Source organism: Melospiza melodia, chromosome 8, assembly GCF_035770615.1.
Source record: "Melospiza melodia melodia isolate bMelMel2 chromosome 8, bMelMel2.pri, whole genome shotgun sequence".
Classification (NCBI taxonomy): domain Eukaryota; kingdom Metazoa; phylum Chordata; class Aves; order Passeriformes; family Passerellidae; genus Melospiza; species Melospiza melodia.
The window spans coordinates 32,932,404-32,959,784 of NC_086201.1; the positions used below are offsets into that span (position 1 = coordinate 32,932,404).

Sequence of the window (27,381 nt, forward strand, 5' to 3'; positions counted from 1 at the left end):
GAAAGCTTCAGATTTCAGTTTTATTTTTTCAATGAGGTCGTATTTCTATATTTCTCTCCAGTAGCATAGTTCCAGCTTGGATTTGAAATACATGTATTTCTGTATTTCAAGCCATGAAGTTTTCCTGATGGACAGTTCTAACAAGTGGAGCTGAACATCAAAGCATCTCAGAAAGCCAGCTCTTGCTTCTTAAGCCTGTTACTGTTTATCTGCCTCCTGCAAGAGAAAAACAAGGGGTGGGTGGGGGAATAGATACTGTGTAAAGGAAAAAATAACAAAGAAATAAATTAATGCCAGGTGTCTGGAAGCAGTTCCTTACTTAGCTTCCTTTTGGGAAAAGGTGAAACAACAAACCCCACAATCCCTTTTTATTTCCTCTGCAGTCCTCCTCATTCTGCTCTGTTTCTGTATCCCCAAATAAAGTTGGTTGGCCATTCCCAGAGCTGTGAGGGTTATCCTGCCACCTCCTGCTGAAATCCATCCTCATGGCACTCCAAGGTAACCAAGCTGGGTTTTTTTGGGGTTATGGATGAGTAAGATGGACCTCAGGCACTATGCACTGTTTTAAGTTACTGTGATACTTGTAGGGAATAATAATAACAACAATAATGATGACAATAATAATAAAACAACCAACAAGTTTTTCTATAATTTTTGTATGAGCTACTCTAGAAGCAAATCCCTGCCCTAGGCCTCAACCCCACTGAGTTCTTGTTTATTCTAGGAAATGACTTTGTGTGATACTATGGGCTGTATTATTATTCTTTAGATGTATAGGTTTGTACCAACCCCCCAAAGTGTACCACGAAACTCACGAGTATGCAGTGCTGATTTCAGTCTGCTGCTGCCTGGGCACACTTTTATTAAGAAATTCTTACTGGTCATGCATGACATCAAGTTGACAGAATGATGATACCATAGTTTGACTAAACCCTTTTGGAGTTGTCCAAGATAAGGAATTTGATTGTTGTCACAACCCAGCCTCAGAGTTTTAGCACTGCCCTTGTTGATGGAAGCTGTAGGAAGAGATTTTTTCTTCGTAAATCTTAAGGAATTGGTGGAAGAGAAGGGGGTGAAATTCCTGACAGCGCTGTGGTAGCACCCAGAGTAAAAGCTACTTTGTATTTTGAGACTGGTGGAAAATTTCAGGTACCACAGCACATGCTTTCTCAGCTAACATACACACTCCTGAGTCACCATTTTCAGTATGCACACACATTATAGTTCCAATTAGCAGCATTGGTGTCGTGCAGCAACTGCATGTGAAGACAGAGGGTAGGTTGGTAGCTTGCTCTTTTCCTCTAGCCATTTTGTTTTCCTTCTAGTGTAACTCTACCTGCAGAGCACTGTAGCTGCATTCTGATAGCATGAAACCACTGCCCTCCTCTTCACTGTCTCTTTTTCTGTTTTACTAGACTCCTCCTCTGTTAAAAAAAGTGTCAAGGCTGGCCATAGTGCTTCTGTATAACAGAAAATACCTTGGCAGACACAGAGGGTGTAAATGTTTGGTTAAAGTAGCAATGTTTCAGGTCAGTAATCAGACTGCCTAGTTCCAGCCAGAGGTGGATTTTTACCACCTCATTTAAGCTGATTTATAGTGGAAGCATGAAGAGGTAATGAATGCAGACAGCCCTGCAGGCCAGCAGCCCCAATCCTGCTAGCAGCCCATCCTCTCCCAGGCACCAGCTGCACCAGGAGCTTGCCAGCAGGGCAAATGGGCAGTGCTCTGCCAGCTCAATGCATGGGAGGTATCAATGTTCTCACCAGCACTGGAGATGTGAAGCCAGTTTGTATAGGAATGTGTTTGAATGTTTGTGATCTCATGGGGATGCCAGCATTTGCTGTTCTGAAAGAATTTTCAGTAATTTTACTCTTTGAGTAAAGAAGTACAAGGTCATCTCATGTAATCTCGTAGACTTGGGACTAAAAAATTAAGCTTATGGACTTCATAGTGTTATTGCAGGCATAGGAATATTCACTATTATCAATGCTTTTTCCTGCAAAACACAGGAAATGCTTTTAAAGCTGATTTATGTAATTATCAATTATCAGTCTGGAAAAAAAATCCCAGAGATGGGAGAATTTCATAGTGAAGTAGAAAATATGTTAATTCATGTCAATAGGTGCTTTGCATTGCTCTGGCCCATTTCCCTGGACTCACTTTCGGGGATGCACTGCTCTCACACTCACTGCTGTCAGGTAAGGTCAGAGTGTATTCAGTTCCAACCACCTGGGTAAGGTTTTTATTACACCACATGGTTTTTAAACATGTATTCTTTTACACTGCTAGGGAAAACTCAGGCCTGAGGCTTTGCTATGACTAAATTTGAAGAGCTAAGAGGATGAGTAAACCCAGTTCTCTCCTCCTGCAGAGGAGCAAGCTTCCCTTTGCAGGTAAAGCCCTTTCCCTTTCCTTTGCCCTCATGGCTACTTGGCAAGCCTGGATGCAGGCACAGGGTCATGGGCAGCCTGACTGATGCCTCCTAAGGCTGTCACATGCACATGTGTGTGAACATTTCTGCCTCCCTTTGAGGCCCAAATTTTCTTCTAGGAGTGCAGGGAGCAAGGTTTGGGTCTTTGAAATTAGCACCTGCAGTGGTGGGCAAATAAAAGGTACCTGTACTCCACTGGCCATATCACAACTCCTTGTTTTCTTTGCGTGTGCCTTTGCTGGAACAAGGACATCAGCAGCTGAGTTAAAGGGATTAAGGTTTCATCTGCAGTCATAAAGTGAAAAACTTCAGTAAAGCCTTCTAGGCTTAGGATCCTGTGTTTGTGAGCCTGTATCCATGGCTGCTTTCACAGCTTGTTCACATTTTTGGTCTGGTTTCTGAGCACTGGCTTGTGGTAGGTGTGTTTCTGCTCACAGGTTTGATTTAGGGGCAGAAGCTGGAATAATAAATGTGTGATCGACCAGTTGCTCGTATGTTTATAACCGGAAAGAACTTACTCAGCTAATAAATGTCAGCTTGTGTTCTCTATGCAACCTGGTCCAGTGGAAGGTGTCCCTGTCCCTGGCAGGGGGTTGGAACTAGATTATCTTTAAGGTCCTTTCCAACTCAAACTGTTCTGTGATTCTATGATTATATGAGGGCACATTTCTTCTGATCAAGTCAGAACTCCTTTTGCGAGGTATCTTAAACAGTATCCAGCCTCTTAAATCTTTTTTAACCTTCTGTAAAGATAGCATCCCCAGCTGCTGAGCTGAATCTCTGTCATTTTTAAGCCTCTCAACATTATTACTCTCCTCTAAAACCCCCATCTCTATGTGCCACGCTTTTCGCGTGCACCTCCTGCTTAAGCAGTGCACCCAGCATAGTGTGTGCAAAAAAACAAACAAAAAAAGAGGTGTTTGTTAAAAGATAAGAATATATCTCCGAGAGATTGGTCTGAAATCATGTTCAGGCTCCCAGCAAGGCTTTTACTTCGGGGAGAATTCAAGCTCTCGCTTGAGAGAGAAATGTCTCCTGTCGGGTTCTTGCCAGCAGGCGAGCCCCCTCCCCAGCGCAGGGCCGCTCTCCTTTGTTCGGGGCCGGGCTGCGGGGCGGGCCCCGGTGCGCGCCCGCGGGGCCGGGCCCGGGCGGGCGGAGCCGCCCCCGCGCCGCGCCGCGCCCGCTCGGCCCCTCGCTTACCGTCGGGCCGGGCGGCATGAGGCGGGGGCTGCCGCTGCTGGCCCTGGCCGGGCTGCTGCTGCTGGGGCGGCCGCCCGCGGCCCGGGGGGCGGCCTGCGAGCCGGTGCGCATCCCGCTCTGCAAGCCGCTGCCCTGGAACATGACCAAGATGCCGAACCACCTGCACCACAGCACGCAGGCCAACGCCGTGCTGGCCATGGAGCAGTTCGAGGGGCTGCTGGGCACCAACTGCAGCCCCGACCTGCTGTTCTTCCTGTGCGCCATGTACGCGCCCATCTGCACCATCGACTTCCAGCACGAGCCCATCAAGCCCTGCAAGTCCGTCTGCGAGCGCGCCCGCGCCGGCTGCGAGCCCGTCCTGGTCCGCTACAGCCACGCCTGGCCCGACAGCCTGGCCTGCGACGAGCTGCCCGTGTACGACCGCGGGGTCTGCATCTCCCCCGAGGCCATCGTCACCGCCGAGGGCGCGGGTGAGTGCGCGGGGACCGGCACCGGCGCGGGGACAATGGGCGGCGGGCGGGCGGGGAGGGCAGCCCGGGAGCCCTGCCTCCCCTCCGGCCGCTCGCTCGGATTCTCTCCGCTCTGCCCTCCGCTCTTTCGCTGTCTGCTCTCTGCCTTTAGCAGCCGCCTCGCTGCTGGAAAAGTTTTGCTGTTGGGCGCAGAGTGTGTGTGACAAGTGACAGCCCCGCCACCGAGTGTGGGAGTTGCAGCCCTCGTTGCACACGAACGGGAAACGTTTCCGTACGGCTCTTCTACCGGAGATCCATCGGCAGCGCTTGCTGGCACAGAATGAAGAGCCCCCCAAGTGAGGGGCAGCCCCCCGGCTGTCGGTTCCCCCTCTGCCCCTGCTCCTCTCTGCTCCTCTTCAGCCGCTCCTTCCCAAAACAGGTTGCTCCCTTCTCACACAATGCCAGCACTCCACAGATTTTGGGAAATATCAGTGCCCAGAGGAGCCCCAGGCAGAAGCTGGGGGGCCGGGGACTCCCCAGCTACTTCTTTGCCAGTGGTGGCACATGCACAGCTGGAGGCGAGAAAACGCTCATCGTAGTGGTTAGCACCGAAGGTACAGTTACAGCACAGGTTCCCCAGCAGGTCCCTGGGCTCTAGAAGAACAGCCAGGTGAGGAGTGCAGCAAACTGCAGCCTTCCCTTGTGGTTTGTTCCCAACATCCCTGAAGCCAGCCAAGCGCTGCATCCTGCACCCGAGCCTGATGCTGTGTGACCACTGTGGCCTCAGAGGGGCTGCTGGAGCTGCTCAGCTTTCTCTCTGCATCCTGTTTCACCAGCTGAGCTCACTGTGATCCCACAGGGTGCTGGTGCTGGGTATCATCCAGCACCACTGTCCGAGGCAGGAGCATCTCTGCACAGTCAGGTGAGGACTGCTGACTGCTCAGACCATGCTGCAAACCCGCTGTGCCTCAGGGATCCTGCTCTTGTCACAGCTGCCTTTGGCCTGGAGGAGTTGGCAGGACACCCCTCCAACGTGTTGAGCTGAGCTCCACAGAGATATTGAATACAAGGGGCTATTGAACAGGAAATTAAAGCACGCTGGTGGGTGGTTATCACGAGTGAGCTCTGACCTTTTACAAAGTGACTTCAGTTCCTGTGTATTTTCAGGAAAGCATTGGCTGCTGGTGGGACCAGGCTACCATTTTCTCTGGTGCAAAGTTTCAGTGCTGGTTGCTCTGCCAGACCTCTCCATCAGAGGACTGGGAGAGCAGTACTGGGGTGGGAGAGCAGACCAGGGGGGTCGGAGCAGCATCCATGCACCCCAGGAGCTTGTTGTGCTGCTACCTGTCTCCTTCAGTGCCCACAGCTGCAGTGCTGGGTTTTGGGAGCTCACTGACAGGCAGTGGATCTCACCTCTCTCTTCCTCCAGCAGTGGCCTGGGAATGAAAGGGGAATTTTTCATGCTGTGCTCAGCACAGTATTTTACTGTGCTTCTGTCCCACTACTAAATGCTTTATGTATCCCTCTGCCAGTAATGCCAAATGCTGTAATTCCTGTTTTCTTCTCCTAACAAAATCTCACGCTTCAGTTTCCTGACCGTGCTCCCCAGCTCAGCCTTCCCAGGTAAGCTGCTCTCTCTGTCTCCATTTATTTACAGACCAGACAAACCCTAATCCATCTCTGACTCTATTCTCTCACCCTCTGCACCTCCTGAAACCTCCATACTCTCATATCTCCAGTTATTACTGCTATTTCTAACTTCCCTTGCCTTCCCTCTTGCCTTTTCCTACTTTTTTTCCCAGCCCATGAATGTAATCATCTATTTTTGTCATCAGCTGCTGCTCTCTGAGCCCTGCAGTCCTGCTGGGGTAGTTTTGGGGAGAGATGTGGTTTTGAACACCAAGCACCTTTTTCTGCAATATTGAGGTGCTTTCAAAACCACCTTAAAAATGGCTCAAGGTTTGGCAGGTCTGCAGCGATTTGAAAGCAATCACATTCAAATCTGGAGGGAGGAAGCTTGGCTGAAATCGCCCCTGAGTTACCTATTTCTGAGGACCTCAGCAGTACAATAACCTCTTTGAGGGATTCCAGGGCCAGATCCATGAAAACTCTCTTTCAGTGAATGAGAACCTGATGACATTCTCATTTCTGGGCTGAATATTTTGAACTGGTGCATTATGCACCAGACTGAAAGAATCCTTCTTGAGGGAATAAAACTGTTCTTTTAGAAAGCAGAGGGAAGGATTCCTGTTCTAGGAAGAGGTAAGGTGAACACTTTCAAATCCAATTCTCCAAATAAAGGATTGCAGCTCAGTAGAAGACACAAATAACCAACTGCCTGATGAGTAGTGTGCAGAATCCCTGCTCTTATTTGCTTTAATTTATCTCCCAAGCATTCTAGCCCCTTCTGCTGTCTGTACTGCACCCAATAGAGTGGGCAGAAATATAATCCATTGTTTTGTGGCTGTTGTAGTCTTCAGAAGTGAAATCTTGTTTTTGCTTTCATTCTTTTGCTACCTGTAACGGGATTCTGCTGCTTCCTTTCCTCTTGAGGTTTCTGCATATTTCTGCATTTTTTCTGCATTATTGTTCTAATGTTCTGGTGAACATTAGAACATTTGTCTTGTCCCTTCCATGAGAGAGCCTTAAGGAGGATGTAGTCAGTGTTTGTCCTTGTCAAAGCAGGGACTGGGTTCACAAGCCCAATTTCCATCAGTTATATTCCCAGTAACTTGTGAGTGTTGCAAAGTATGTGGTTGGTAAAATCTATGATAAATTTCAGTAAGAAGTTCACTTTCAGCTGTTGAGGCACAGTCCACCACAGACATCTTCTAGGACCTCTCTTCATCTGAGTCCAGGTGTTGAGGAAGATCCAGACCCTTCCTGCCACAGCACCAAAGGGCTGCTTTGTCTGTGACGGAGAAAGCTGACAGCAGTGCTGTGTTTTGGGCTCAGTTAGAGGAATAGCTGTGCACACCCCCTGAGCTTGTGCTGGTCTCCAAAACCTGAGTGGGAGTGTGACTGGGAGGTCTCAAGTTCCTCAAGTTACAGAAACTGACTTAAAACATGTGGGAAGTGTATGTTTCTTGATTTTTCATTCTCTTTGGGAAACATCCGGGTTCCTTTACAGCCAGAAAGCAGAGGGATGCTGCAGACACGGTGTGGGTGTTCTGGAGGTGAGTGTGATACTGAATAATTTGGCTTTTTGTGGAGGATCCAACATATCAGCATCCAGCATGGAGGATGAAAGAGCATCTTGACAATACATTAACACCCTGGGTGTCAGATTAGTGCATGCTGTCTGAAGTCTCCTATGGCATTTATCCCACATCCCTGTCCTGGGCTTTTTGGAGGAGAAAGTGGTTCTGTGTGCAGACATTAGTATCAGCTGTGTTACATCTCTGGGAGGTGCTGTTCACTTGCTCCATGTATTTCATTCTTCACATGTATTTGCTTATTCTTCCTCCAATCTATCACATTATCTGCTTTCCTCATTCAGGGCCCTGTCAAACTTTTGGATAAATACCTGCCCATCACTGGCAGGTATTTATTTTGGAAAGATTGCTTTGCATAGACAGAACTTGGCAGAGGGTTTGCCCATGAAGAGACATGGAACAATAGGAAGTCAGTTGTTTGGGGGATTTTAAATAGCTTTTTTTTCCCCCTCCTTCTGTCAGCGGTGCAGCTGAAGGTTTCAGCTTGGTGGAGAGAGGCCTCTGTCTATCAGCTGCTGGGGACAGGGGCTGGGTGGGTGCTCACACACACCTGAGACCTGACCAGTAGCTGGTGGCAGGCCTGGCATGGACCCTCTTCCAATCTCCTGTCTGGAGGGTAAGCAGGGACCAGACTGTATGAGTTTAACTGGGAAAAGGGTCAGAGAAATGAGCTATGAACTGATGTTTGGGTACCTGTTCACCCCTGCCCTGCTGCCTTTGTGCAGGCACACAAACAGGAGGCACTTCCACTCCTGGCTGCTCTGCACTCAGTGTCTGAATTCCTCTGGCTGCACACAGAGCTAATTCATTGGGAATTCTGGTTTGGGGTGGGACAGGTGACCTGGCAGTGCAGAGTTAGCAGATGCCTCGAGGCTGTGGTGTGCTGTAATTTGGTTAAAAATAAGTTGTGTACCTGAGAGTGTGTGGGGACATGTGGTAAAGCAGGTCAGTTCCATGCTTGTTTGCATGTTTATACTGCCCATACCAAGTGCTCACTGGTTGTCCTGTGTTGGTGTGAGCTCCAAGGGAAGTTCCTCAGCCAATGCTTGTGGGCATTGTACTCCACATGGGCCAGGGAAGGCTGTGAACCCTTTACTGGGCTCTGGTTTATTTTGAGGTGCAATTTGAATGTGGATTGGACTAGGTTTGCTCAAGCACCACAAAGTCATGTCTGTTTGGATCCATCCTTAGTTTAGGTAGGGACTGTGCACTTCAGAGCTTCTTTTTCCTTCTGTGGATGGGAGATGGTAAGCATTTAATGTGATACTTCTCTTGTCTTCTCCATGATGATTTTTTTTCTGTCCCCAGTAACAATTTTGATACAATGGGCAATGTGCTTTGAAGGCATGAACAAAGTATCCCTGAAATACCTATTTTGTTAAGAATTTTTGCTTGCTGGGTCACATGAAAAACCAGGAGTTGACTTGGTCATTTGCAGATAGCTTTTGAGAAGACCCGAGAAGGTGGCCAAGGCAGCTGAGTGAGAGGGGCAGTGAATCTGGAGACCTTTCTCTGCAGGGCAGTGAATCCTGAGAGCTTTCTCTGCAGGGGCAGTGAATCCTGAGAGCTTTCTCTGCAGGGCAGGGAATCCTGAGAGCTTTCTCTGCAGGGCAGGGAATCCTGAGAGCTTTCTCTGCAGGGCAGTGAATCTGGAGAGCTTTCTCTGCAGGGCAGGGAATCCTGAGAGCTTTCTCTGCAGGGCAGGGAATCCTGAGAGCTTTCTCTGCAGGGCAGTGAATCTGGAGAGCTTTCTCTGCAGGAGCAGGGAATCCTGAGAGCTTTCTCTGCAGGGCAGGGAATCCTGAGAGCTTTCTCTGCAGGGCAGGGAATCCTGAGAGCTTCCTCTGCAGGAGCAGGGAATCCTGAGAGCTTTCTCTGCAGGGCAGGGAATCCTGAGAGCTTTCTCTGCAGGGCAGTGAATCTGGAGAGCTTTCTCTGCAGGAGCAGGGAATCCTGAGAGCTTTCTCTGCAGGGCAGGGAATCCTGAGAGCTTTCTCTGCAGGAGCAGGGAATCCTGAGAGCTTTCTCTGCAGGGCAGGGAATCCTGAGAGCTTCCTCTGCAGGAGTAGGGAATCCTGAGAGCTTTCTCTGCAGGGCAGGGAATCCTGAGAGCTTTCTCTGCAGGGGTTTTGGGTGCCCAGAGTGGGGAAACGTCTGAGGCCAGCCCTAGGTACACAGAAAGGTCTGTATGGCCACCTCTCTGTGGCTGGAGGGTTCTGCAGATGTTTTGTCTGTACTTGGAGCAGATGGGAGGATTATCAGACCATAGACCTCTCTCTGTGCTTTTACCACATCAGAAGGAATTGTAGATTTAAAGCTACAGCTTGGCTGAACGAACAAGACAACAAATAATTGGCCCAGGAGGAGAAGAATGGGAAATGTGGTTGTCCTTTTGTTTGCCATTTGCAAGAGGGAAACCATTTCAATTCCTCTTCCATCACATTCTGGAATGCCAGAGTGCATTTGATGCAATATAAAATGCGTTCTTAATGAATTGAGAATAACTCAGGTGAATAATCAAAATCAAACATGAAAGAAAGAATCAGCTTGGATAGTTTGACTTGTTACAAGGCAGCATGGTGAAGATTAAAATGTTCTGTGGAAGTACCTGATTGCAAAGATCAGATTGACTCCTAAAGATGTTTGGTTTTTCCTCCATAAACAAAGATCCTGTGGTGGTTTGGGACTTTCTTTGCAAGAAAATGGATCTGATGTTTTATTAGCAAAAGGATATTGAATATAAAAGAGCATCTATTCAATCTTCCTACGCTGTTTTGTATACCCTTTGCTCTTTGTGTTGGTTAGAATAATTATTCCTGAAGTCTCAAATTTTTTTAAAGTTAATTATTACGTAAGGGAATTAGTTGTTTTTCAGCTTTACTCTTGCCCTGACTGTGATTTAGCTCCATCCTCATTTATGTAAATGAAGTTTCATGTTGCTTTGAGTAGTATAAGTATTCATTAAGTGTAGATTTTATTTTTTATTTTAACAAGGATGGCAAAATTAGAAGGTTAGCTAAGTCATATTATTTTTCTTGTAAACAGGTATTACAGAATTTGTGATTATATAAATATAAAATATATAAATATATACATATATGTATATATACTTGGCCCTTATAATTTAATCCACACATCTGAAGTCATCATGAGTGCTGAGTATCAGGAGTGTCCTGGGCTGTCTTACAGCCAAAACCTTACAGCTCAGGCTGCAAGACAGGAATTTTATTACATTTGTTCTACACTGCAAGGCAGCAGGATTGCCTCCATGATTATGTAAGAATCTAAGAAAGTTGATTGTAGGATACCAGATTCCAGAATTGGAAGAGCAGCATAAATGAATAAATGTGCAAAATTACAGAAGGGTTTTTTCTTTGAAAACTCATTTGTTTTTCCATTTTATGTGCCATTCTAATGAAGTGTCCTGCATCTCTCCCAGTTCTTGTTCCTCTTGCATTTATTTTGTCCTTGGCTCATTGAAGGTTATATGCATGAACATACTTGTTTTTCATGATTAAATATATGTATAAACCCATTAAATAGTGTGATTTAATAAATAGGTTTGAAATTATGAATTTTAATCTGGGACACAGTCCACTTATGAACGTGTCTGAAAGCATTTCTTTGGGCAGAGTGCCTGTTTAAACTTCTGTTCCTTATCTGTCCTTCAGAGTAATCTGTGTGTTTTTAAACTGAGGGGAAGGTCTGAAACATTTATTTTGGCATTTGCTTCAACACTGTGATTGTGGTTGGTTGATTTGATTTCCTCAGTAACCAAAAAAATCCCCCAAAGTAATTTCTCCTTCATCATCTAATTAAATGCAAACACTACACATGTTTTCTGTAGGTGATCAAAATTCATGGCATAAATGTCAACCCTTGTCTGAAACCTGCCAGTCTGTAGCAATGGAAATGGGATATTTAGTCTGCTTCAGCCTTTAACATGATATGCTGGATTCAGGTGAAATATGGGTAAGACATTGTGTCAACTTTACTGGAGTGACCTCTAGAATATTGCAAACTGTTTATTAGTGAAGTTTTTAAGTTTCCACGTACTAAATATTACAGAAAGAGAAAACATTGTCATGTATGTGTAGTGAAATAATCCAATATTAAAAATACTAACTTTCTTTTACATATTTTACAAATCCATGGCAGATTTCCCTATGGATTCTAATAACGGCAACTGTAGAGGCGTTGGTAAGTACACTTTTATAAAACTGTATAATAATTTTTATAAAATTATATAATAAGCTGTAGACTTTCAAATCCTTTAAATATTTAATTAAGAGGGGTACTAAGTGATAAATACTTGGTCTTGACTGAGAATACTGCAGATTTTGCTTTTGCATTCCATGGGCAGGTGGGATTTGGGGGTTGGTCAGCCTCAAAATGTGCATCAAAGCAGGAGGGCTGTGCTGATTTTATTAAAAGTTTTGTCTTGAACAGAGAGAGTAATCGTTAAATTGATTTTTCCCTGGGCAAAACCAGTGAAGATAATGGTTCATTTTGACCTTAAAATTTTCAAATTAAATTCAGTACTGTTTGTAGATAATGGCAGTGCTCCCTTTAGCCTGAGGAGGTTGAGGGTGGCACCTTCTGAGGCTGGTTTTATTCCAGCAAGTTCCCTGTTGCTTTTTATTGCTGTTTTGGTTTTGCTGGAACTGAATAAAAACCCTTGAGCATTACCACTACTTGCCAATGCAAGGAAGCAAAGCCCAGGATGGTGGCTAATAATAATTATAGGAATGTGAATCTTTTGCCCATGCAAGCCAATGACTGTAGATTTTCTTGAATTTTATTATGATTCCATCCAAAGTTCTCCTCTTAGATCTTTGTCAAGAAATTGAGACTTGGAAGCTGTAGTACTGACCTCCATGTCTTTCCTTCTGCAGAGGTGCTGATGAGCTACAGTGTGCACTGATGTTCACCTAAAAGGTGTTGAACCTAACATTAGGTACCTATAGATGTCATTTCAGCATTAAGCCCTGTGACCAGATTGCAAAAATATATTAGTAATGCCCAGTTTATATAATACAGTTTAAGATTTTAGTCAGTAGGTCCCAATGTGAAAGCAGCTATATTTGTGCAAAATGTTCTTTAAATCACAGTGCATACCCTCTAGAAGCCCAGGTACAGTTTAAAAACCTCATAACAGCAAGCCCCTTAACAGGCTTTGCTTTAAATTGTCTTGAGCATGGGACCATGTCTGGAGGACTTGCTAAAGATATTTGTTACTAATGTTAGTATCTTCTTAGTTTGAAGCCATTTTCAGTTGTGTGGCATTGAGAAAGCTGGGATTTCATGCACCATGTGGACTGTACAGAGAGCATACAAGCTTCACTCTGAGCATGAAGCAAAGCTGTGTGCTCTCATTGTCACCTTAAATCCAAACTATGAGGCATATCTTTACTGCTGCCTGTCCATAGGCATGTAAGTCCAGTGAGTGACCCTGCAGTGGAAGAGGAAATTTCAGTCACATTGTTCCTGTTGTGATGCTTTTTGATGGCTGAAAGCAAAAGCAGACCTAAAAAAATCCCATCTAGAAAATAGACTAAGGATGCACAGAAAAATTGCTGCTGCAATATCTGCTTTTACTGTTCAAACATGATTTCTAGTTCAGTGTGCTACATCTGTCTGAACTGACAAACGCAGTTGGACCACCTAAAAGGCCATGTCTCAAAATGGCTTTGTTAATGTGTTCAGTAAAGTAAATTTAGAGCAGTTTTGTTTGTTTGTTTGCAAGTAGCAAATTGATACATTTTTTTAAAAAAATCCCATTCTCAGCTTTGTGGATTCTGCATCTTATTGCTTGTGCTGCTGTGCATGGTCACAGGGAGCAGTACTCATGGCTTATCCCTATTTGAGACACCTTTTTTCCCTGTCAGTGTCTGCTGGCAAAACCTTCCCTCTCAGTCTGCATGAGGGTTTTTTGGGAGACCTTTTTTGCCTCTGTTGGCAGTAAAGTACATGATTTTCTGCTTCATCACATGCTCCTCAAGTCTCTTAGAAAATGTTCTAGAGTGTTTATTTTATATCCTTTGTTGACCTGGGAGGTGTTTGCCAGGTTTGAGTGCCTGTACAGGTCAGGATTACAGCCAGGTTTTCCATCATACACATATATTTAAGACAACACAAATGTTTCCTGGTAGCAATCCACAGGGAAAACCATTCTCTCCATGTCTTTTGGCATTGACAGAGTGAAGTTTTCAAATATAGGGACTTTGAGCAGTTTGTAGTCCTGTATTTATTTGAAAAGAAGATTTAATGGCTGGCTGTGATCTCAGCCAAAGCCAGTGGGAGCCTCTGCTGCTGTCTCTGTGCTGGGGACGTGCCATTGTTGTGGTGTCAGAGCTCTTCTGCTAATCCTGGCAGCTTCTGAGGAGGCTGTCAGGTAAGATGGGATTTTCCCTCAGCATCAGGTGATGCAGTACATTTTTATAGCCACCTTTTGTGGGTGTTTCCACTCCCTGGGGGAAGGTCAACATTTGCCTTCCTTGGAAAATCACTGTACCAGGAGCTGGGAGAGAGGAGTTGGATCTGGCTCTAACTTTGTAACTGACCTTGGCAAATGACTTTTGTGTTAGTTTCTGTATCTCTAAATAGTGATTAGGAATAATGCAGCATTTTGTATGGTTCTTTTAAATGTAAATTTAAAAAGCATGAGGATGGACTAGGATGTTCTTCAATAAGAATATAGGCATGCCAATAATTTAGAAACAGACTAACAAAATATATTCTAAAATTAATAAAGTCATACTGCCTTAAAACTGAAGGAAATGTGAGGCTGTGTTCTTGTCTTGCAATTTAGCCTATTTTATTTTACCTGGGACACAGTGCAAAGTTCTGTGAAGCAGGAGAACATTACAGTGTGCCACTTGCTGGACTTGAGTGCTAAAGTGCTTGTGTGAGTGTGGGTCACAGGAGCACATCTTTTATTCTCTGCTCCAAGGCAGCTGTCATTTGGCCTGCAGTATCCATGAGCTCACAAAGGCAGAAGGGAAGCCAAAAATCACTTCCCTTCTCTGCTTTTGTTGTTTTAACACAAACACATAGGAAAGTTAAAGTCTGTAGGGCTCTATATATAGATTCCTGAGGATGTGTTTGAAATTCAAGGAAATAATATATTTTTCTTCTGAAATGTTTTCCTCTTTCCTGTATTTTTTTTTTTTGTATTTTCAACTACAAAAATTCTTCCAATAGAAAATAATGATTCCATCAATTTAAATTTTTTTTAATATGCAGAAATCCTATATAATCAAATAGAAGTTCTTTTTCAGACTCTTCATGTTAGATTTAACTAAATCACTAGCTTATATGCATTGATATTTAGAATGATGGTGCATAGAAATAAACTGCATTAAATCTACTTCCATTTATGCCAAATCAAATGTCAAAATAGATGCACATGCACATGTAATACTGGGATCTGCTGTTTTAAATTACTCCACTAAACCACACTTAGACACTGGTGTAAAATAAAAAGTAAATATTTGCAGTAGAACAACCAGCCCTGAAATACCAGTGGTGTTTATGAACACCACTGTGGCTCTGGAGCTTCTGCATTGGCATTCCCTGGGCACTAATGAAAACGTTTTTACCTCTCTTAGAGGTCTCAGCTGTCTGGCATCTGCACCTTTGGAAATGCTGCTCTGACAGTGCTCATTTGTTTTGTTTTTTTGAAGGCTGTCCCTCTGGCCACAAGGGCTAAGAAATTCTCTATTTTCATTAAACTTGGGCTTCTAGGTCATAATAAAATTGTGTAAAATTTACACCATTTCTCATGGTGGATTGGATGGGCCTCTCAGCAACCTGATCCAGTTGAAGATGTCCCTGCTTATTTGCCAGGGGGTTGGACTAGGTGGCCTTTAAAGGTCCCCTCCAATGCCAAATATTCAATGAATGCCTGCTGGCCAGAATATCCCAGTTTGCTAAACTGACCTGAGATACTGACCTGATAATACTCAAAAAAATGTTCAGTCATGCACTGCCACAGTATTTTCTTTCTGTGTCTCTGTTATGGTCTGTATGATAAAAGGAACAGAAAGGAGGGCATTCCTTAAGTCTAGCACAGAAGAGAGTGCAGCATTGCAAGGATGGAATTACAGCACCTGTGAGCTCAGAATTGAACATTGAATTGGCTTAAAATCATGATTTTGTCACTCCTGTCTCAAAGTCTGTGTGTCTTTGTTGTTGCGCTTTGGTTTGTTTTTGGTTTTTATTTTTTTAATTTCAGTATGTCAGGTTGTTCTCCTAAAAAATATTTAAGGTCTCATGGGCAGTTCCTCATCTCCCAGCAGAACAGGCCAGGAATGCCCTGTGGTTTTTAGTGTTTCACTGTAATAAGCAAGTCAGTTCAGTGAAATTTTTGGTAGGTGTTTTTTGATTTAACCCTTTTCTGACTTAGAGATGGGGTAACTGAGAGGCGTTTTAAAAACTTTTATTCCATTTTCAGTCCCATGAGAAGGGTGAGACAATACAATGTTATAATTCACACCATCCCAATCTTTAGTGTTAGTTTCTGTATCTCTAAATAGTAATTAGGAATAATGCAGCATTTTGTACACTTCTTTTAAATGTAAATTTAAAAAGCATGTTCTTCAATAAGAACATGGGTATGTCAGTAATTTAGAGATAGAACTAGACTAACAAAATACATTCTAAAATTCATAAAATAAGCCAATACTGCCTTAAAATGGAAGGAAATGTGAGACTGTGTTCTTGTCTTGCAATTTAGTCTATTTTATTTTACCTGGGTCTAATCAGAAGCCAACTATTTCCTAATTACAGTACACTATAAGTGTTTCTTGGCTTAACAAGATTTAACAGATCAAATTAAAACAGGTGATAGATCATAGTTGGATGACTTGTTTAAAAGATCAAGTTTTACACCTTATCTAAAAAAGGTAAAGATACAAGATAAATTTATGTTCATTAATTATTATAATAATAATAATAATGTTAAGAATAGTATCTTGTGTACTTCAGTGTATGCGGCAGTCAATGAGCAAAACCATCAAATTTATTTCTTGGATTTATTTTCTATTAATCCAACTCCCACACTGTGTGAGCTCCAGGTTTTGGGAAGATTGTCACTGAATACATGTTTTTTTTCTTTCTAAACAAAGCTTTTTGTTTCTGTAGAGCGCTGCAAGTGCAAGCCAGTGAAAGCTACCCAGAAGACCTACCTACGGAACAACTACAACTATGGTGAGAGCAGCTGCACTGCCAGCTCCCAGCCCTTCTAAACCTGCAGCAAGGGGCAACTTCTCATTTAAAAAGCCTAAAATTTCACTATTACTGCTGGTAACCCAATATTGCTTATTGCAGGTGGAAAGTATGGCCTGAAATGTTTCCAAATTAGGATGGAGGGGGTTAGCTTGATATGTTAGTACAAGTGTATCTTTGTTATTTCAGTTTTAGTGCAGGCATTTGGGGTTTGTGTACTTGTCTGGTGTGAGCAGTGATGCAACAGTAATGGCATTGTGGGGTGCTGTGCCTGAGCTGCCTCTGTGATTGCCAGTACCCTCAGCTTTTGCAGAAGGGCATGTTTGTAGCAGCTTTCATGCCCACTAGCTCTCCATGAGATCTGACAGGTTCTTTTCCTTCTGGTGTCTCAAAGCCAGCAGTGAGCATCTTGCCAGCTGTGTTAGGCTGTCTGTAACACCTGTAAAAGTGCACATGGCCTGCTCTTCAGGCATATCATAGCTCCAGGCTCATGTTTTTCTTCATACTGTCAGTTTCAAGCAAATTAAGCCAGTAAAACCACTGAATACATATCACAGGGACTGAACATTGGGCCCTTCCTTATTGCAAAAACTAGGCCTTTTTAAACAGTTAAGACTTTATCAGTTATGAACCTAAAGTATCAGTATCAGTTGTATCAGTTACAAACTTCGAGTTAAAACTTTATTAGTTTTAAACCATAACCACCATAACCCAACCAACCACCATACACCACAATGTGAGCACATCATGATTATATAACTTCTTTTTCTACCCCTAATTCAGCTCAGTCACTTTCCCACAGTCCTTTTCTACTTAGCCAAAGTTGCAGGCCTGAGCAATGATTTTACAAGGGTAACAAGCACTTATTTTATAAAGCTTTATCAATATGCAGTACTTCCTTTTTTCCCATTAATCAGGTGAAGAGCTTTAGGGTCAGCCAGCATTAAGGCTTTATTTAAATTGTAGTAATTGTATAATACTTATTAGGATTGCACATTTGTAAAGCCAGAATCAGATAATCTTATTTTAAAAGTAGTTTGCTGTTAAAAGCTAAAAAATTACAGCTATATTCAAACACTTTCTTGGTCAATAGTCAATTTGATGTTGTTTTGGTGAATTTGTTTATAAAAAATTAGAGTGACTATTCTCTGGTCAGAAACTGCATATGGCAGAGTCATTGGGCATGCTCCTGTCCATTTTCTTAAGCTTTTCAAATTAAATGGGTTTTAAAAGGCATTTTAAATATTCTCCAAACTAAAATAATATTTTATTTTGAGATCTTAAAAGGTTTTGAGAAAGGGAATCACTTAGGGTAAATTGTTCATACTAGATACACAAATTGGTGTTTGTTGGCAACTGTATTTAATGTGCCTGCAAGACATGCTGGTTAATGGCTGTTATAGGGAGGAGATGTGCAAGTCCATGGTTTTCTTTCTTCTCTATTACCTTTTTCACACAGGAGACATTTGGAATTTGGGCTATCTCCCATTTATAGTGTGGAAAGGGACTCTTTGAATGATGTGGCATTCTCTAGAGCACGACCTCTGGGTTGGCTTTGCATTTGTATGTGGTATCAGTTCACTGGTCACCCTGAGAGAATGAAAATCTTTGCCTTTGAAAGGCAGCCTTTCCTCCTGTGCAACTTGAAGCAAAAAGAGAGGCCAAGAGAGGAAACAATTAGAGAGGTCATTGGGTCAAGATCAGGAGCATTTGAAGTTCAGAAAGAGCAGAGCAGATTAGTGCTGGGTCACTGGAGAGAATAGAAAAGGTAAGGGCCTGTCATCCAGCAGAAGTAGCGATATGAGAAGTTTTAATGCACATTCCCTTTCTGTGTAAGGTTCAGAGTGATAAAGTTTGCTCATCTGTACTGCAGGTAGTCAGAGAGGGAACAGTCACAGCTCAAGGGAGAGGGAGAGCACACAAGAAATAGATTTAATATATTTAACATGGAAAGGGTGAAGAAAAAAGGAAGGAAGTCAAAGCCCATCTTAAGCAGGACGTAAATCCAACTGGTACATAAGTCCTGCTCCTGACCATTATTAAGGGACACACTGAGCTACCTGCACCTCCTTGGTGGAGGGTGAAGTAGTGAAGAGATGGAGGCAGAGACATTGCAGGAGTTCAGCTAACTTCTGATGAGGGACCATGCAAAAGAGTAATGCCAGAGGTCACCAAGAGCAGCTGGGGAGTGACCTGCATTTTCTGCTGCTGCTGACAATGCTCTTTGTGGCTTCCCCCAGTCATCCGCGCTAAAGTGAAGGAGGTGAAGACTAAATGCCACGATGTCACTGCAGTAGTGGAAGTAAAGGAGATCCTGAAATCTTCCCTGGTCAACATCCCAAAGGACACTGTAAACCTGCACACGAATTCTGGCTGCCTGTGTCCACCCCTCAGTGCCAATGAGGAATACATCATTATGGGCTACGAGGATGAGGAGCGCTCCAGGTAACTCCTCCTGTGCTGTCCTCAGCTGTTCTCCTGTCATAAAGCTGAAAGTCAGAGCCAAAAGGAAGGAAAAACTTGGTCTTCATGGAGGGCAAGTCTCTCTACAGGCACAGAGATTCTAGTTTTGTGTGTGCTGGGTTGTATAGCCCCTTGATGGATTTGTCTCTGTTGTGTAGGTTACTCTTGGTGGAAGGCTCCATAGCTGAGAAGTGGAAGGAACGTCTTGGTAAAAAAATAAAGGTAAGAAAATACCTCACCAGAAGTCAAATGTTGTGGGTGCCATAAAACATCTACCTGTCTTATCAAAATAAGGGAAGAAAATTCGTGTGCTGCCTCCAGTTAATCAATACCATGTATCAAAAACCAACTTGGTGTGTTATTTGCTTTATTACTTGGAACTGCATGCTGAGTAAATTAAAGGGATACATTGAATTACCCCAAAGTATCCCATTGTAGCAGTAGTCAAAAGCCATGTCTCAAAAAAGCAAATAGCAGGGGACTTTTAACTCTGTAGCAAGCTGTGTGTTCCACAACACCTGCTTAGTTGGGGTTGTGATATGAATTTAAAAAAACCAAACAGACCAGGGGGGTTTGCAAATGTTTTTCAGACCATGTCATGGGCAGGGACACTTTCCACTAGACCAGGTTGTACCAGGCCCCACCCAACCTGGGCTTGGGCACTTCCAGGGATGGGGCAGCCACAGCTGCTCTGGGCAACCTGTGCCAGGGCCTCCCCACCCTCACAGCCAAGAATTTCTTCCCTATATTTTATATAATCTAATGTAATCTCATCTAATCTAATCTAATCTCTGTCACTTTAAAGCCATTGCCCCTTGTCCTGTCATTAAATGCTCTTGTAAAAAGTCCTTCTCCATCTCTGTTGTAGCCCCTTTAGGTATTGGAAGGTCCTCTAAGATCTCCCTGAACCCTTCTCCAGGCTGAGCAACTACAGCTCTCTATATGAAAATATATTCTATTTTTTTCTGATTTAAATGTTTTCTAATGCCTTCCAGGTTCTGGACGGATTACCTTTTTATGAAATAGATTTAATATATTCAACATAACTTTTTATGTTCTGATGCACTGCAAAGTGTCAGTGGTTTTGACATTGTCAGGAGTGTCACTTTACACTGAATATTCTCATTTTGACACAATTTCTCAGCCATGCATTTGCCATAGTGGTTTTGCCTGTGCAAACCAGTCTTCTCTTCCACTCAGCACTTTCTTCATCAGTGTAAGGGTCACTGGCAGGAAAATACTGTTGTGTTTATAAAAGCAGGATTTTCTGTGCACATTTCTCCCATCAGTGGAGATTACAGGAGTGAAAGGGATTTTATTTCAAGTTGTTGTTTGATTTGGCAGAACCCTGGGAAATCCAGTGCCACAGAGAAAATATCATTTTACTGCCATGAGCTGACTTCTGCTCAGTTTCAGCTCTTGGATGATAACATTATTTGTTGGAATTTTTTTGGGGAACACACTTACTTTCTCACTTCCTTCCTTATTGTCTGTAACTTGCTGCCTCTGCCCTCACACATGGCCTGGGGGTGTTGAGGACCCTGCCACATCACCACCCACTTCTTATCACCATTTTCTTTCCAAGAGCATCAACAGCTGTGCAAACTACATTTATTATGTCTTTTTATTATTGTTGTTTTAACTGTAATTTCTATTGCCTGCAAAAATAAAAACACATATTTTTTTATTAAAAAAAAAACCTTAACTTTTTTTCCTCCTGCTTCCCCCAAAAAACGCATGAGTGGCTTCATTTAAGTTTTATTATTTCGAAGGTGAGTCCCCCTTGTGCTGAAGCCTTGGATCAGACCCTTCATTCCCAGAAGCTGCAGGAAAGCCAGGAAACAGTTTCCCTGTTTAAATGGGAACTTTTAAATGTTTAACATTTAAATGGGGACTTTTCTCAGTGAGCTCTCATTGCACCCTTAAGCCCAGCACTGTCAGGTGACATGATGGAAACAGCAATAGCACCTTTTGCTGCTGTTTGTGAACACATTTGCTGTGTGAAACTTTTGAACAGGTGGATCTGTAGCCTCTCTGGTAATTTCTGTAGTGTTACTCTAGGACACAAAATAAAATGATGCCAACACTGCAATCTCTAAGGTAAAAGAGGGGCAGTTTAATTCTGACTCCAGCATTTACAGATTTCCAAAAGTGACAGTGGATTGAAGGATGACAGTGCCATCTCTCCAATGACACTGGACAAACCAAGAGTCCATCAAATTTCTCCTCCTCCAGAAAAGAATGTAAGAAAACAATTATTTCCAGGAAAGTGTGTGAGAAAGTTCATTACAAGAATATAAACATTAGAAGGCTTAGAAGAACAGAGCAACACTGTAGCCTCTTTGCTAATTTCTGTAACAATGGTAATTCCTGTGAGCTCTCTGGTAATTTCTGTAGCCTCTCTGGTCTCGATGGTCTCTGGCTGACCCCAAGATGTGTCAGAGTCTCTTTTCCCAGCCTGGCAGCTGAAGAAGGAGTCAGGATTCTTCTGTTCTGCTTCTCAAGGTTGTTTATTTGCTGTTATCTATAACATTCTTTTCCTGGCCTGCTGAGGTCCATTCAGCAGGTCAGTCAGGGGCACACTGCCCACCTTCAGGGCGGTGTTGTCTTTTTATACTAAAAACTACATGTACTTTTTTTACAATTATTTTCCAATACCTATCACCTATGTTAGACAGTGTGTTCCTACCTTAAACCAATCCAAAAGTGCCACCATCGCCCAAAAGATGGAGGCTAGGAAGAAGGAGAAAGAAGAACAAGGCATGCCCAAATTCCTCCATCTTGGGACCCTGAGCCCCCATTCTAAAAACCTGAAAATTCTACTTTTCATCCTGTGACAAACTAACTGTCATTCTACTTAAACTTTTGTGACTTGTAAATCCTCATAAAAGGTCGGTAATTTTTTGCATGGGTCATTATCAGAGGCACAGGGGTCTTGGGCTCTGTGCCAAGGTCTGTGAGGCCCCTGGCAGGGGCTTGAGCCACGCAGGACAGCCAGAGGGATGTCCTGGGTTCTGACACTCTTAATTTCTGTGAGCTCTCTGTTAATTCCTGTGACCTCTCTGTTAATTCCTGTGACCTCTCAGGTAATCCCTGTGCAATCTCTCTGGTAATTCCTGTGATCTCTCTAGTAATTCCTGTAATTTTCTGGTAATACCTTTAAGCTCTCAGGTAATTTCTGCAATCTCTGAGGTGATCCCTGTGCCATCTCTCAGGTAACCCCTGTGCCTCTCTGTTAATCCCTGTGCAATCTCTCAGGTAATGCCTGTGCCATCTCTCAACTAATTCCTATGCAATCTCTCAGGTAATCCCTGTGCCATCTCTCAGGTAATTTCTGCAGTCTCTCAGGTAATTTCTGCAGTCTCTCAGGTAATCTCTGTGCAGTCTCTCGGGTAATCCCTGTGCAATCTCTCAACTAATTCCTATGCAATCTCTCAGGTAATTCCTGTGCCATCTCCCAGGTAATTCCTGTACAGTCTCTCAGGTAACCCCTGTGTAATCTCTCAGGTAATCCCTGTGCAGTCTCTCAGGTAATTTCTGCCATCTCTCGGGTAACCCCCATGCAGTCTCTCAGGTAACCCCCGTGCAGTCTCTCAGGTAATCCCTGTGCCATCTCTCAGGTAATTTCTGCAATCTCTCAGGTAATCCCTGTGCCATCTCTCAGGTAATCCCTGTGCAAACTCTCAGGTAATTTCTGCAATCTCTCAGGTAATCCCTGTGCCATCTCTCAGGTAATTTCTGCAATCTCTGAGGTAATCCCTGTGCAGTCTCTCAGGTAATCCCTGTGCCTCTCTGTTAATCCCTGTGCTGTCTCTGAGGTAATCCCTGTGCCATCTCCCAGGTAATCCCTGTGCCATCTCTCAGGTAACCTCTGTGCCATCTCTCAGGTAATTTCTGCCATCTCTCAGGTAACCCCTGTGCCATCTCTCAGGTAATCCCCGTGCAGTCTCTCAGGTAACCCCCGTGCAGTCTCTGGGGTAATTTCTGCAGTCTCTCAGGTAATTCCTGTGCAGTCTCTCGGTGCTAACGCCGCTCGTTTCCCCGCAGCGCTGGGACCAGAAGCTGCGGCAGGCGGGCCGGGGGCGGGCCGAGCCCGGCCCCAGCGCGGCGGCCCCGAAGCCCGGCGGGGCCCGGCAGGCTCGCAGCGGGGCGTGACGGCGCCGAGGGATGCCGGATGCACGGGACTGTCTGCCGGGGCTTCCTCTTGGAGCAGCAAAGGAGAAATTGCACTATTGCACGTTATATTCTATTGTTTACTACAAAGTCGTGTTCTAGCTTTTATTAGGTTTTGTTCTCCCTCTTTGTTCTCCACCTTTTTCTTTTTGGATATGTGCAAGTTCTGGAAATGTATATTTTTTGGTTTTTTTTCTGTTGCTAAGAACTGTAGAAAACTGCCCTTATGAGATGAAGAAAGACAATGTTCAATTTACCTTTTTATCTCCTAAATCTTCTCTGGGAGAAAATTCTCATGCAAGCAGGAATGAAATCTGGCAAAAACCATTGCTTAAAGTCATGGCTCACATGGGCTTTCCCTGTTCATTCTTTCTTGGTCACTGTTTGCTGAAACTTGCTCTCTTTTGGGTTGGTTATCATCTGCATTTAAATGTATAATTTTTTTATTCTGAAATATAATTCTGAATTACATAATTTTTTTTTTTTTTGCTAAAAGAACTGTTTGAATCAGTACAGCTTTATTAAGTTTTCTTACAGATAAACCACTTGCATAAGGCAAACTCTAAATATTTCCCTGTGCATGTACACAGGGAACCTGGGTTTTCCAGTGCTTTGGACCTTGAAGGAAGTATTATCTAGTTCTGTAACCATAATTTATAACTAAATTTATGCTTCTTCTCTTATAATGGCAGTTTTTTCCCCTTTTCTCAGCTGAGTTATAGGAGTAGACAGACTCACCAGGCCTGTTTCTCAGTTCAGGTCTGCAGTTTAGCCTTTTGATTTTGTGGTGTTTTTCTTAAATCCGTGCCTACATAAACAAGTGTTCAATGCTCAGTAACATATGTCCAATAAAAGAATTGTAGTTGCCAACCACAGACCTTACCTGACATCATATTGCTAATACTACCCTTGAAAATATAAAAACAACAACAAAAAACCCCTTAATTTTTGTGCTTTAATAGAATTCTTTGCAGATGGTGCCAACATATTGGAAATTATCTTTGTTTTTCTACTCTCCCATTTTCTACTCTCCCATGCTTAAAAGAAATCAAAAAGGGGTACATCAAAGAACAATCCTCTTTGGCATAGTCTGCAGAGGGGAACCAGCTCTACTTAAAAAGAGAAAATGGCTGTTGTGTCTTTAGTACACTAGGCTGACTTTCATAAGAAAATAGTGTTGAGTTGTTGGGTGGTTTGAAAATATGATGGTGATAAATAGGACAGAAGTATTTGGGAATACTATAATAATGATGTTTTAAGATTTCAGTTAATAACCAGCAGTCTTGGGACAGGTTTTCCATTGGGCTAGATACCAAGAAAGTTGAAAAATAACAATATCCTGCAACACTCAAATTTTTATTTATAATTAAAAATAAAGGGATAATTTAAGGGAATGATTGGTTCTGAAAGCTGGCAGAAGGATATTAATCTTCTAGATATTAAATTCTCAGCATTTTCTCAGAATTACACAGATCACAGAATTATTTAAGTTGGAAAAGACCTCCAGGATCATCAAGCCCAAGCTTTGATTGATCTCCACCATGTGAACTAGACCAGAGCACTAAGTGCCATGGCCATTCTTTTCTTGAGGACCTCCAGGGATGGTGACTTTAACAGGCATTTCTACTGAGTAGGTAAATAACAGAACCATTTGTTAAGTTGTGAATAGCCTGTTAAATAACATTAAAAACCTCATTATTTACCCCAAAGCACCCACTGAAGTCCTGTAGATGAGTGCTGGAATCCCAGGGTCAGCAGTCACCACTCATCACATTGTGTTCTGCTCTGAAAAGAGCTGTGAAATCACAAAACTCTGTTAAAGATGTAGAAAATCCCCAGACAGCTGGGAGTTTACCCTTTTCTGAAGGTGCCCTGTCTCATGCCATTTCTCTGTGATTAATAGCCACCTTTATTTAATCCACTTGCAGCTCAGTACTGACATTAGTTGCATTAAAAATTGCCAGAGCAGAGCACAGTGCTGCACTTCAAAACCTCAGTAAGAGAAAAATGAGCAGCATTTGTAACTGTCACATCATGATGTTACAGTGAAAATATTTCTCTAACTGGAAGCCACCAGATTGGTATTTTTCCAGAGGAATTAAGCATTTTTCATTAACACATGAAAAATGAGGGTGGCATGATGGGCTCCTTGGAAGAGGCAAGAGGCATTTTTCACAATCCCTTAATTAACTGAGGAGCTTTTTACAAACTCTGGCACTGCTTCTACTCCATCACAGTGATTTCAGTGACTGAACCTCTGCAGCACCACCCAGACTCACTTGTGCTGAGTGTACAAATGATCAATCCAAGGACCAATGAGATACAGATGGCACAACATCAATATTTTATAATATTGATATTTCAATATCAATTATTTCAATAGCTTTGAGCAGTATCTCTCTCACATGTTTGGTGGCCTGGAGCACACTGAAATGCTCTGTTGCTCTAAAGCTGCACTTACTGCTTTATCACATCTGTGAGGGCTTTGTGACAAGCTAGGCTACTCCACTGGTGTTTTAAAGTGACTTTATTTAAATTACAGTCTTACTAATTGACATAGTTGTACATTATTTTCTTGCTTCTTTCCCAGGACATCCCTTTTTGCCCTTTTTGTGCCCATTTTTGATGTGGTCCTACATTAAACTTTCAAAAATGCACTATATAGCACATTCTTCTGTAGAGGCACACAGCCCTCAGGGTTTTCAGAGACATCCACTTGGGATGTGACTTTGCTTCAATTTGTAATGGTTTTTGTTCCTCCAGTTTTATTAACTTATGTAAACACAAAGTCAGGTTTGGTTTGTGCAAAGTCACGTTGCAAAGGAAGTGGAGTGTGGACTGCAGTGTTTGCCTGATGGAGGAGCCCCAGGAACCATCACACAGGTACAGCAAGGGAGAGAAAAACCCCAAAGCAGAGAGATTTCAGAACTTTGCAGTTTCTGCAGGGCTGCATGCCAGGCTGGGCTGTGGGTCCAGCACTGGCTCTGCTCCCAGGGGCCACTTCACCCCAGTGTGGTGAGCTGCTCCAGGCTCTCCTCCCTCCTGATTCCCAGTTTCTCCTGCATCCTGCACCCAGGCTCTCCTCCATCCTAACCCCTGGGGGTTCCTCCCCCCTGCTCCCAGCCCTCACAGCACAAGGTGACAGAGCCCTGAATGCAGCCCCACAGCAGGCACACATCAGCTCCTGCTGCCATCCCACCCACCTGCTGCATCCAGGGCACTGCTGGACTTTCAAAGAGGATGCTGAGTTACAAGAATAAAAATTACCTAAGCAGCAACATAGCTGTTCCCATTTGGAAACATCACTGTGATGCATTTTGGAGATTGTAGCTTGGTGCTTCCATTCTCATCCACACCACTGCCTGGTTCCTGTGCTTTCCAGACATGCTTCAGCTCTGCCTGTGGTGGTCACAGTAAGTACAGCAAGGTGAGCACCATCACTGAATCAGCACATCCTATGAAGCATATTCTCAATCCTATTTCATTCTTGGGCTTTGGATTTTTTTAAGTACTTGGTGAATATCAGTTAATGTGAGAAGGAAACTCTGCTGCACAAAAAGCCAAGAAAACCAAATTTCTGAGTTAATCATGTTTACTACTCTCCTCCTGTCCTCACTCTCAAAGCCTTTGGAAGAAAGCAAGGTTTGTTATTTCACATTTTGCCTAATTAGGTCTGTGTTTGAGATTCCCTGTGTCAGGAAAATTAATCCATGATGTCAGAGGTTTAAGTCTGAAAAGGAGACAGAGGAGTCCTGTAAGGACAAAGGGAGAGGCCATGGGGTATTTCCCAAGGTCTCTCTTGAATTGCTGGAGGATGCAGCCTCCTTCTTATCCCAATATCCTGGCCACATTTCACTCTCTCTCTCCCCATTGGCTGAGGTACTTGAGAGGTGCACACTTCTCAAATCCACTAATGCAGACCTGCCTTTTCTCTGTATCTCTGTTCTTTTTCTCTAAGTCCAGGAATTTAGCACAGCCTTGAGTGACAGTCTGTGTCAATTAGTGGAATTCCTCTGGAATTTATGGTCCCTCCCATTGCTTCTTTCACCTATCAGTGTCTGCCTTTATCTACCAGCAGGCCCACAGTTTGTTTGTAAAGACACATCCCTGTCATTCCTTTCACCTGAACATCCAATGCAATTTAGAACCAGAGACTGTGGTGTGAAAATGTAGTGCTTTTCAAATCTTCCCTAAGTTGGGTAGAGCTTTGCTTTATATTCC

General features: G+C 43.4%; 1 protein-coding gene across 1 annotated transcript; it reads left to right on the forward strand.

Moving 5' to 3' along the window:
- Positions 1 to 3,648: 3,648 nt before the first annotated feature.
- FRZB (frizzled related protein) lies at positions 3,649 to 24,030 on the forward strand. The gene is made up of 6 exons (XM_063162598.1): positions 3,649 to 4,102; positions 11,455 to 11,496; positions 16,441 to 16,506; positions 18,765 to 18,969; positions 19,146 to 19,209; positions 23,035 to 24,030. The coding sequence occupies exons 1-6, from the start codon at positions 3,649 to 3,651 to the stop codon at positions 23,140 to 23,142; spliced, it is 939 nt and encodes a 312-aa protein (XP_063018668.1). The 3' UTR covers positions 23,143 to 24,030.
- The last annotated feature ends 3,351 nt before the right edge of the window (positions 24,031 to 27,381 follow it).

Coding starts and splice junctions, on each gene's coding strand:
- FRZB (XM_063162598.1), top strand. CDS start 3,649: ATGAGGCGGGGGCTGCCGCTGCTGGCCCTGGCCGGGCTGCTGCTGCTG. Junction 4,103..11,454: donor CGTCACCGCCGAGGGCGCGG/GTGAGTGCGCGG, acceptor AATCCATGGCAG/ATTTCCCTATGGATTCTAAT. Junction 16,507..18,764: donor ACGGAACAACTACAACTATG/GTGAGAGCAGCT, acceptor GGCTTCCCCCAG/TCATCCGCGCTAAAGTGAAG.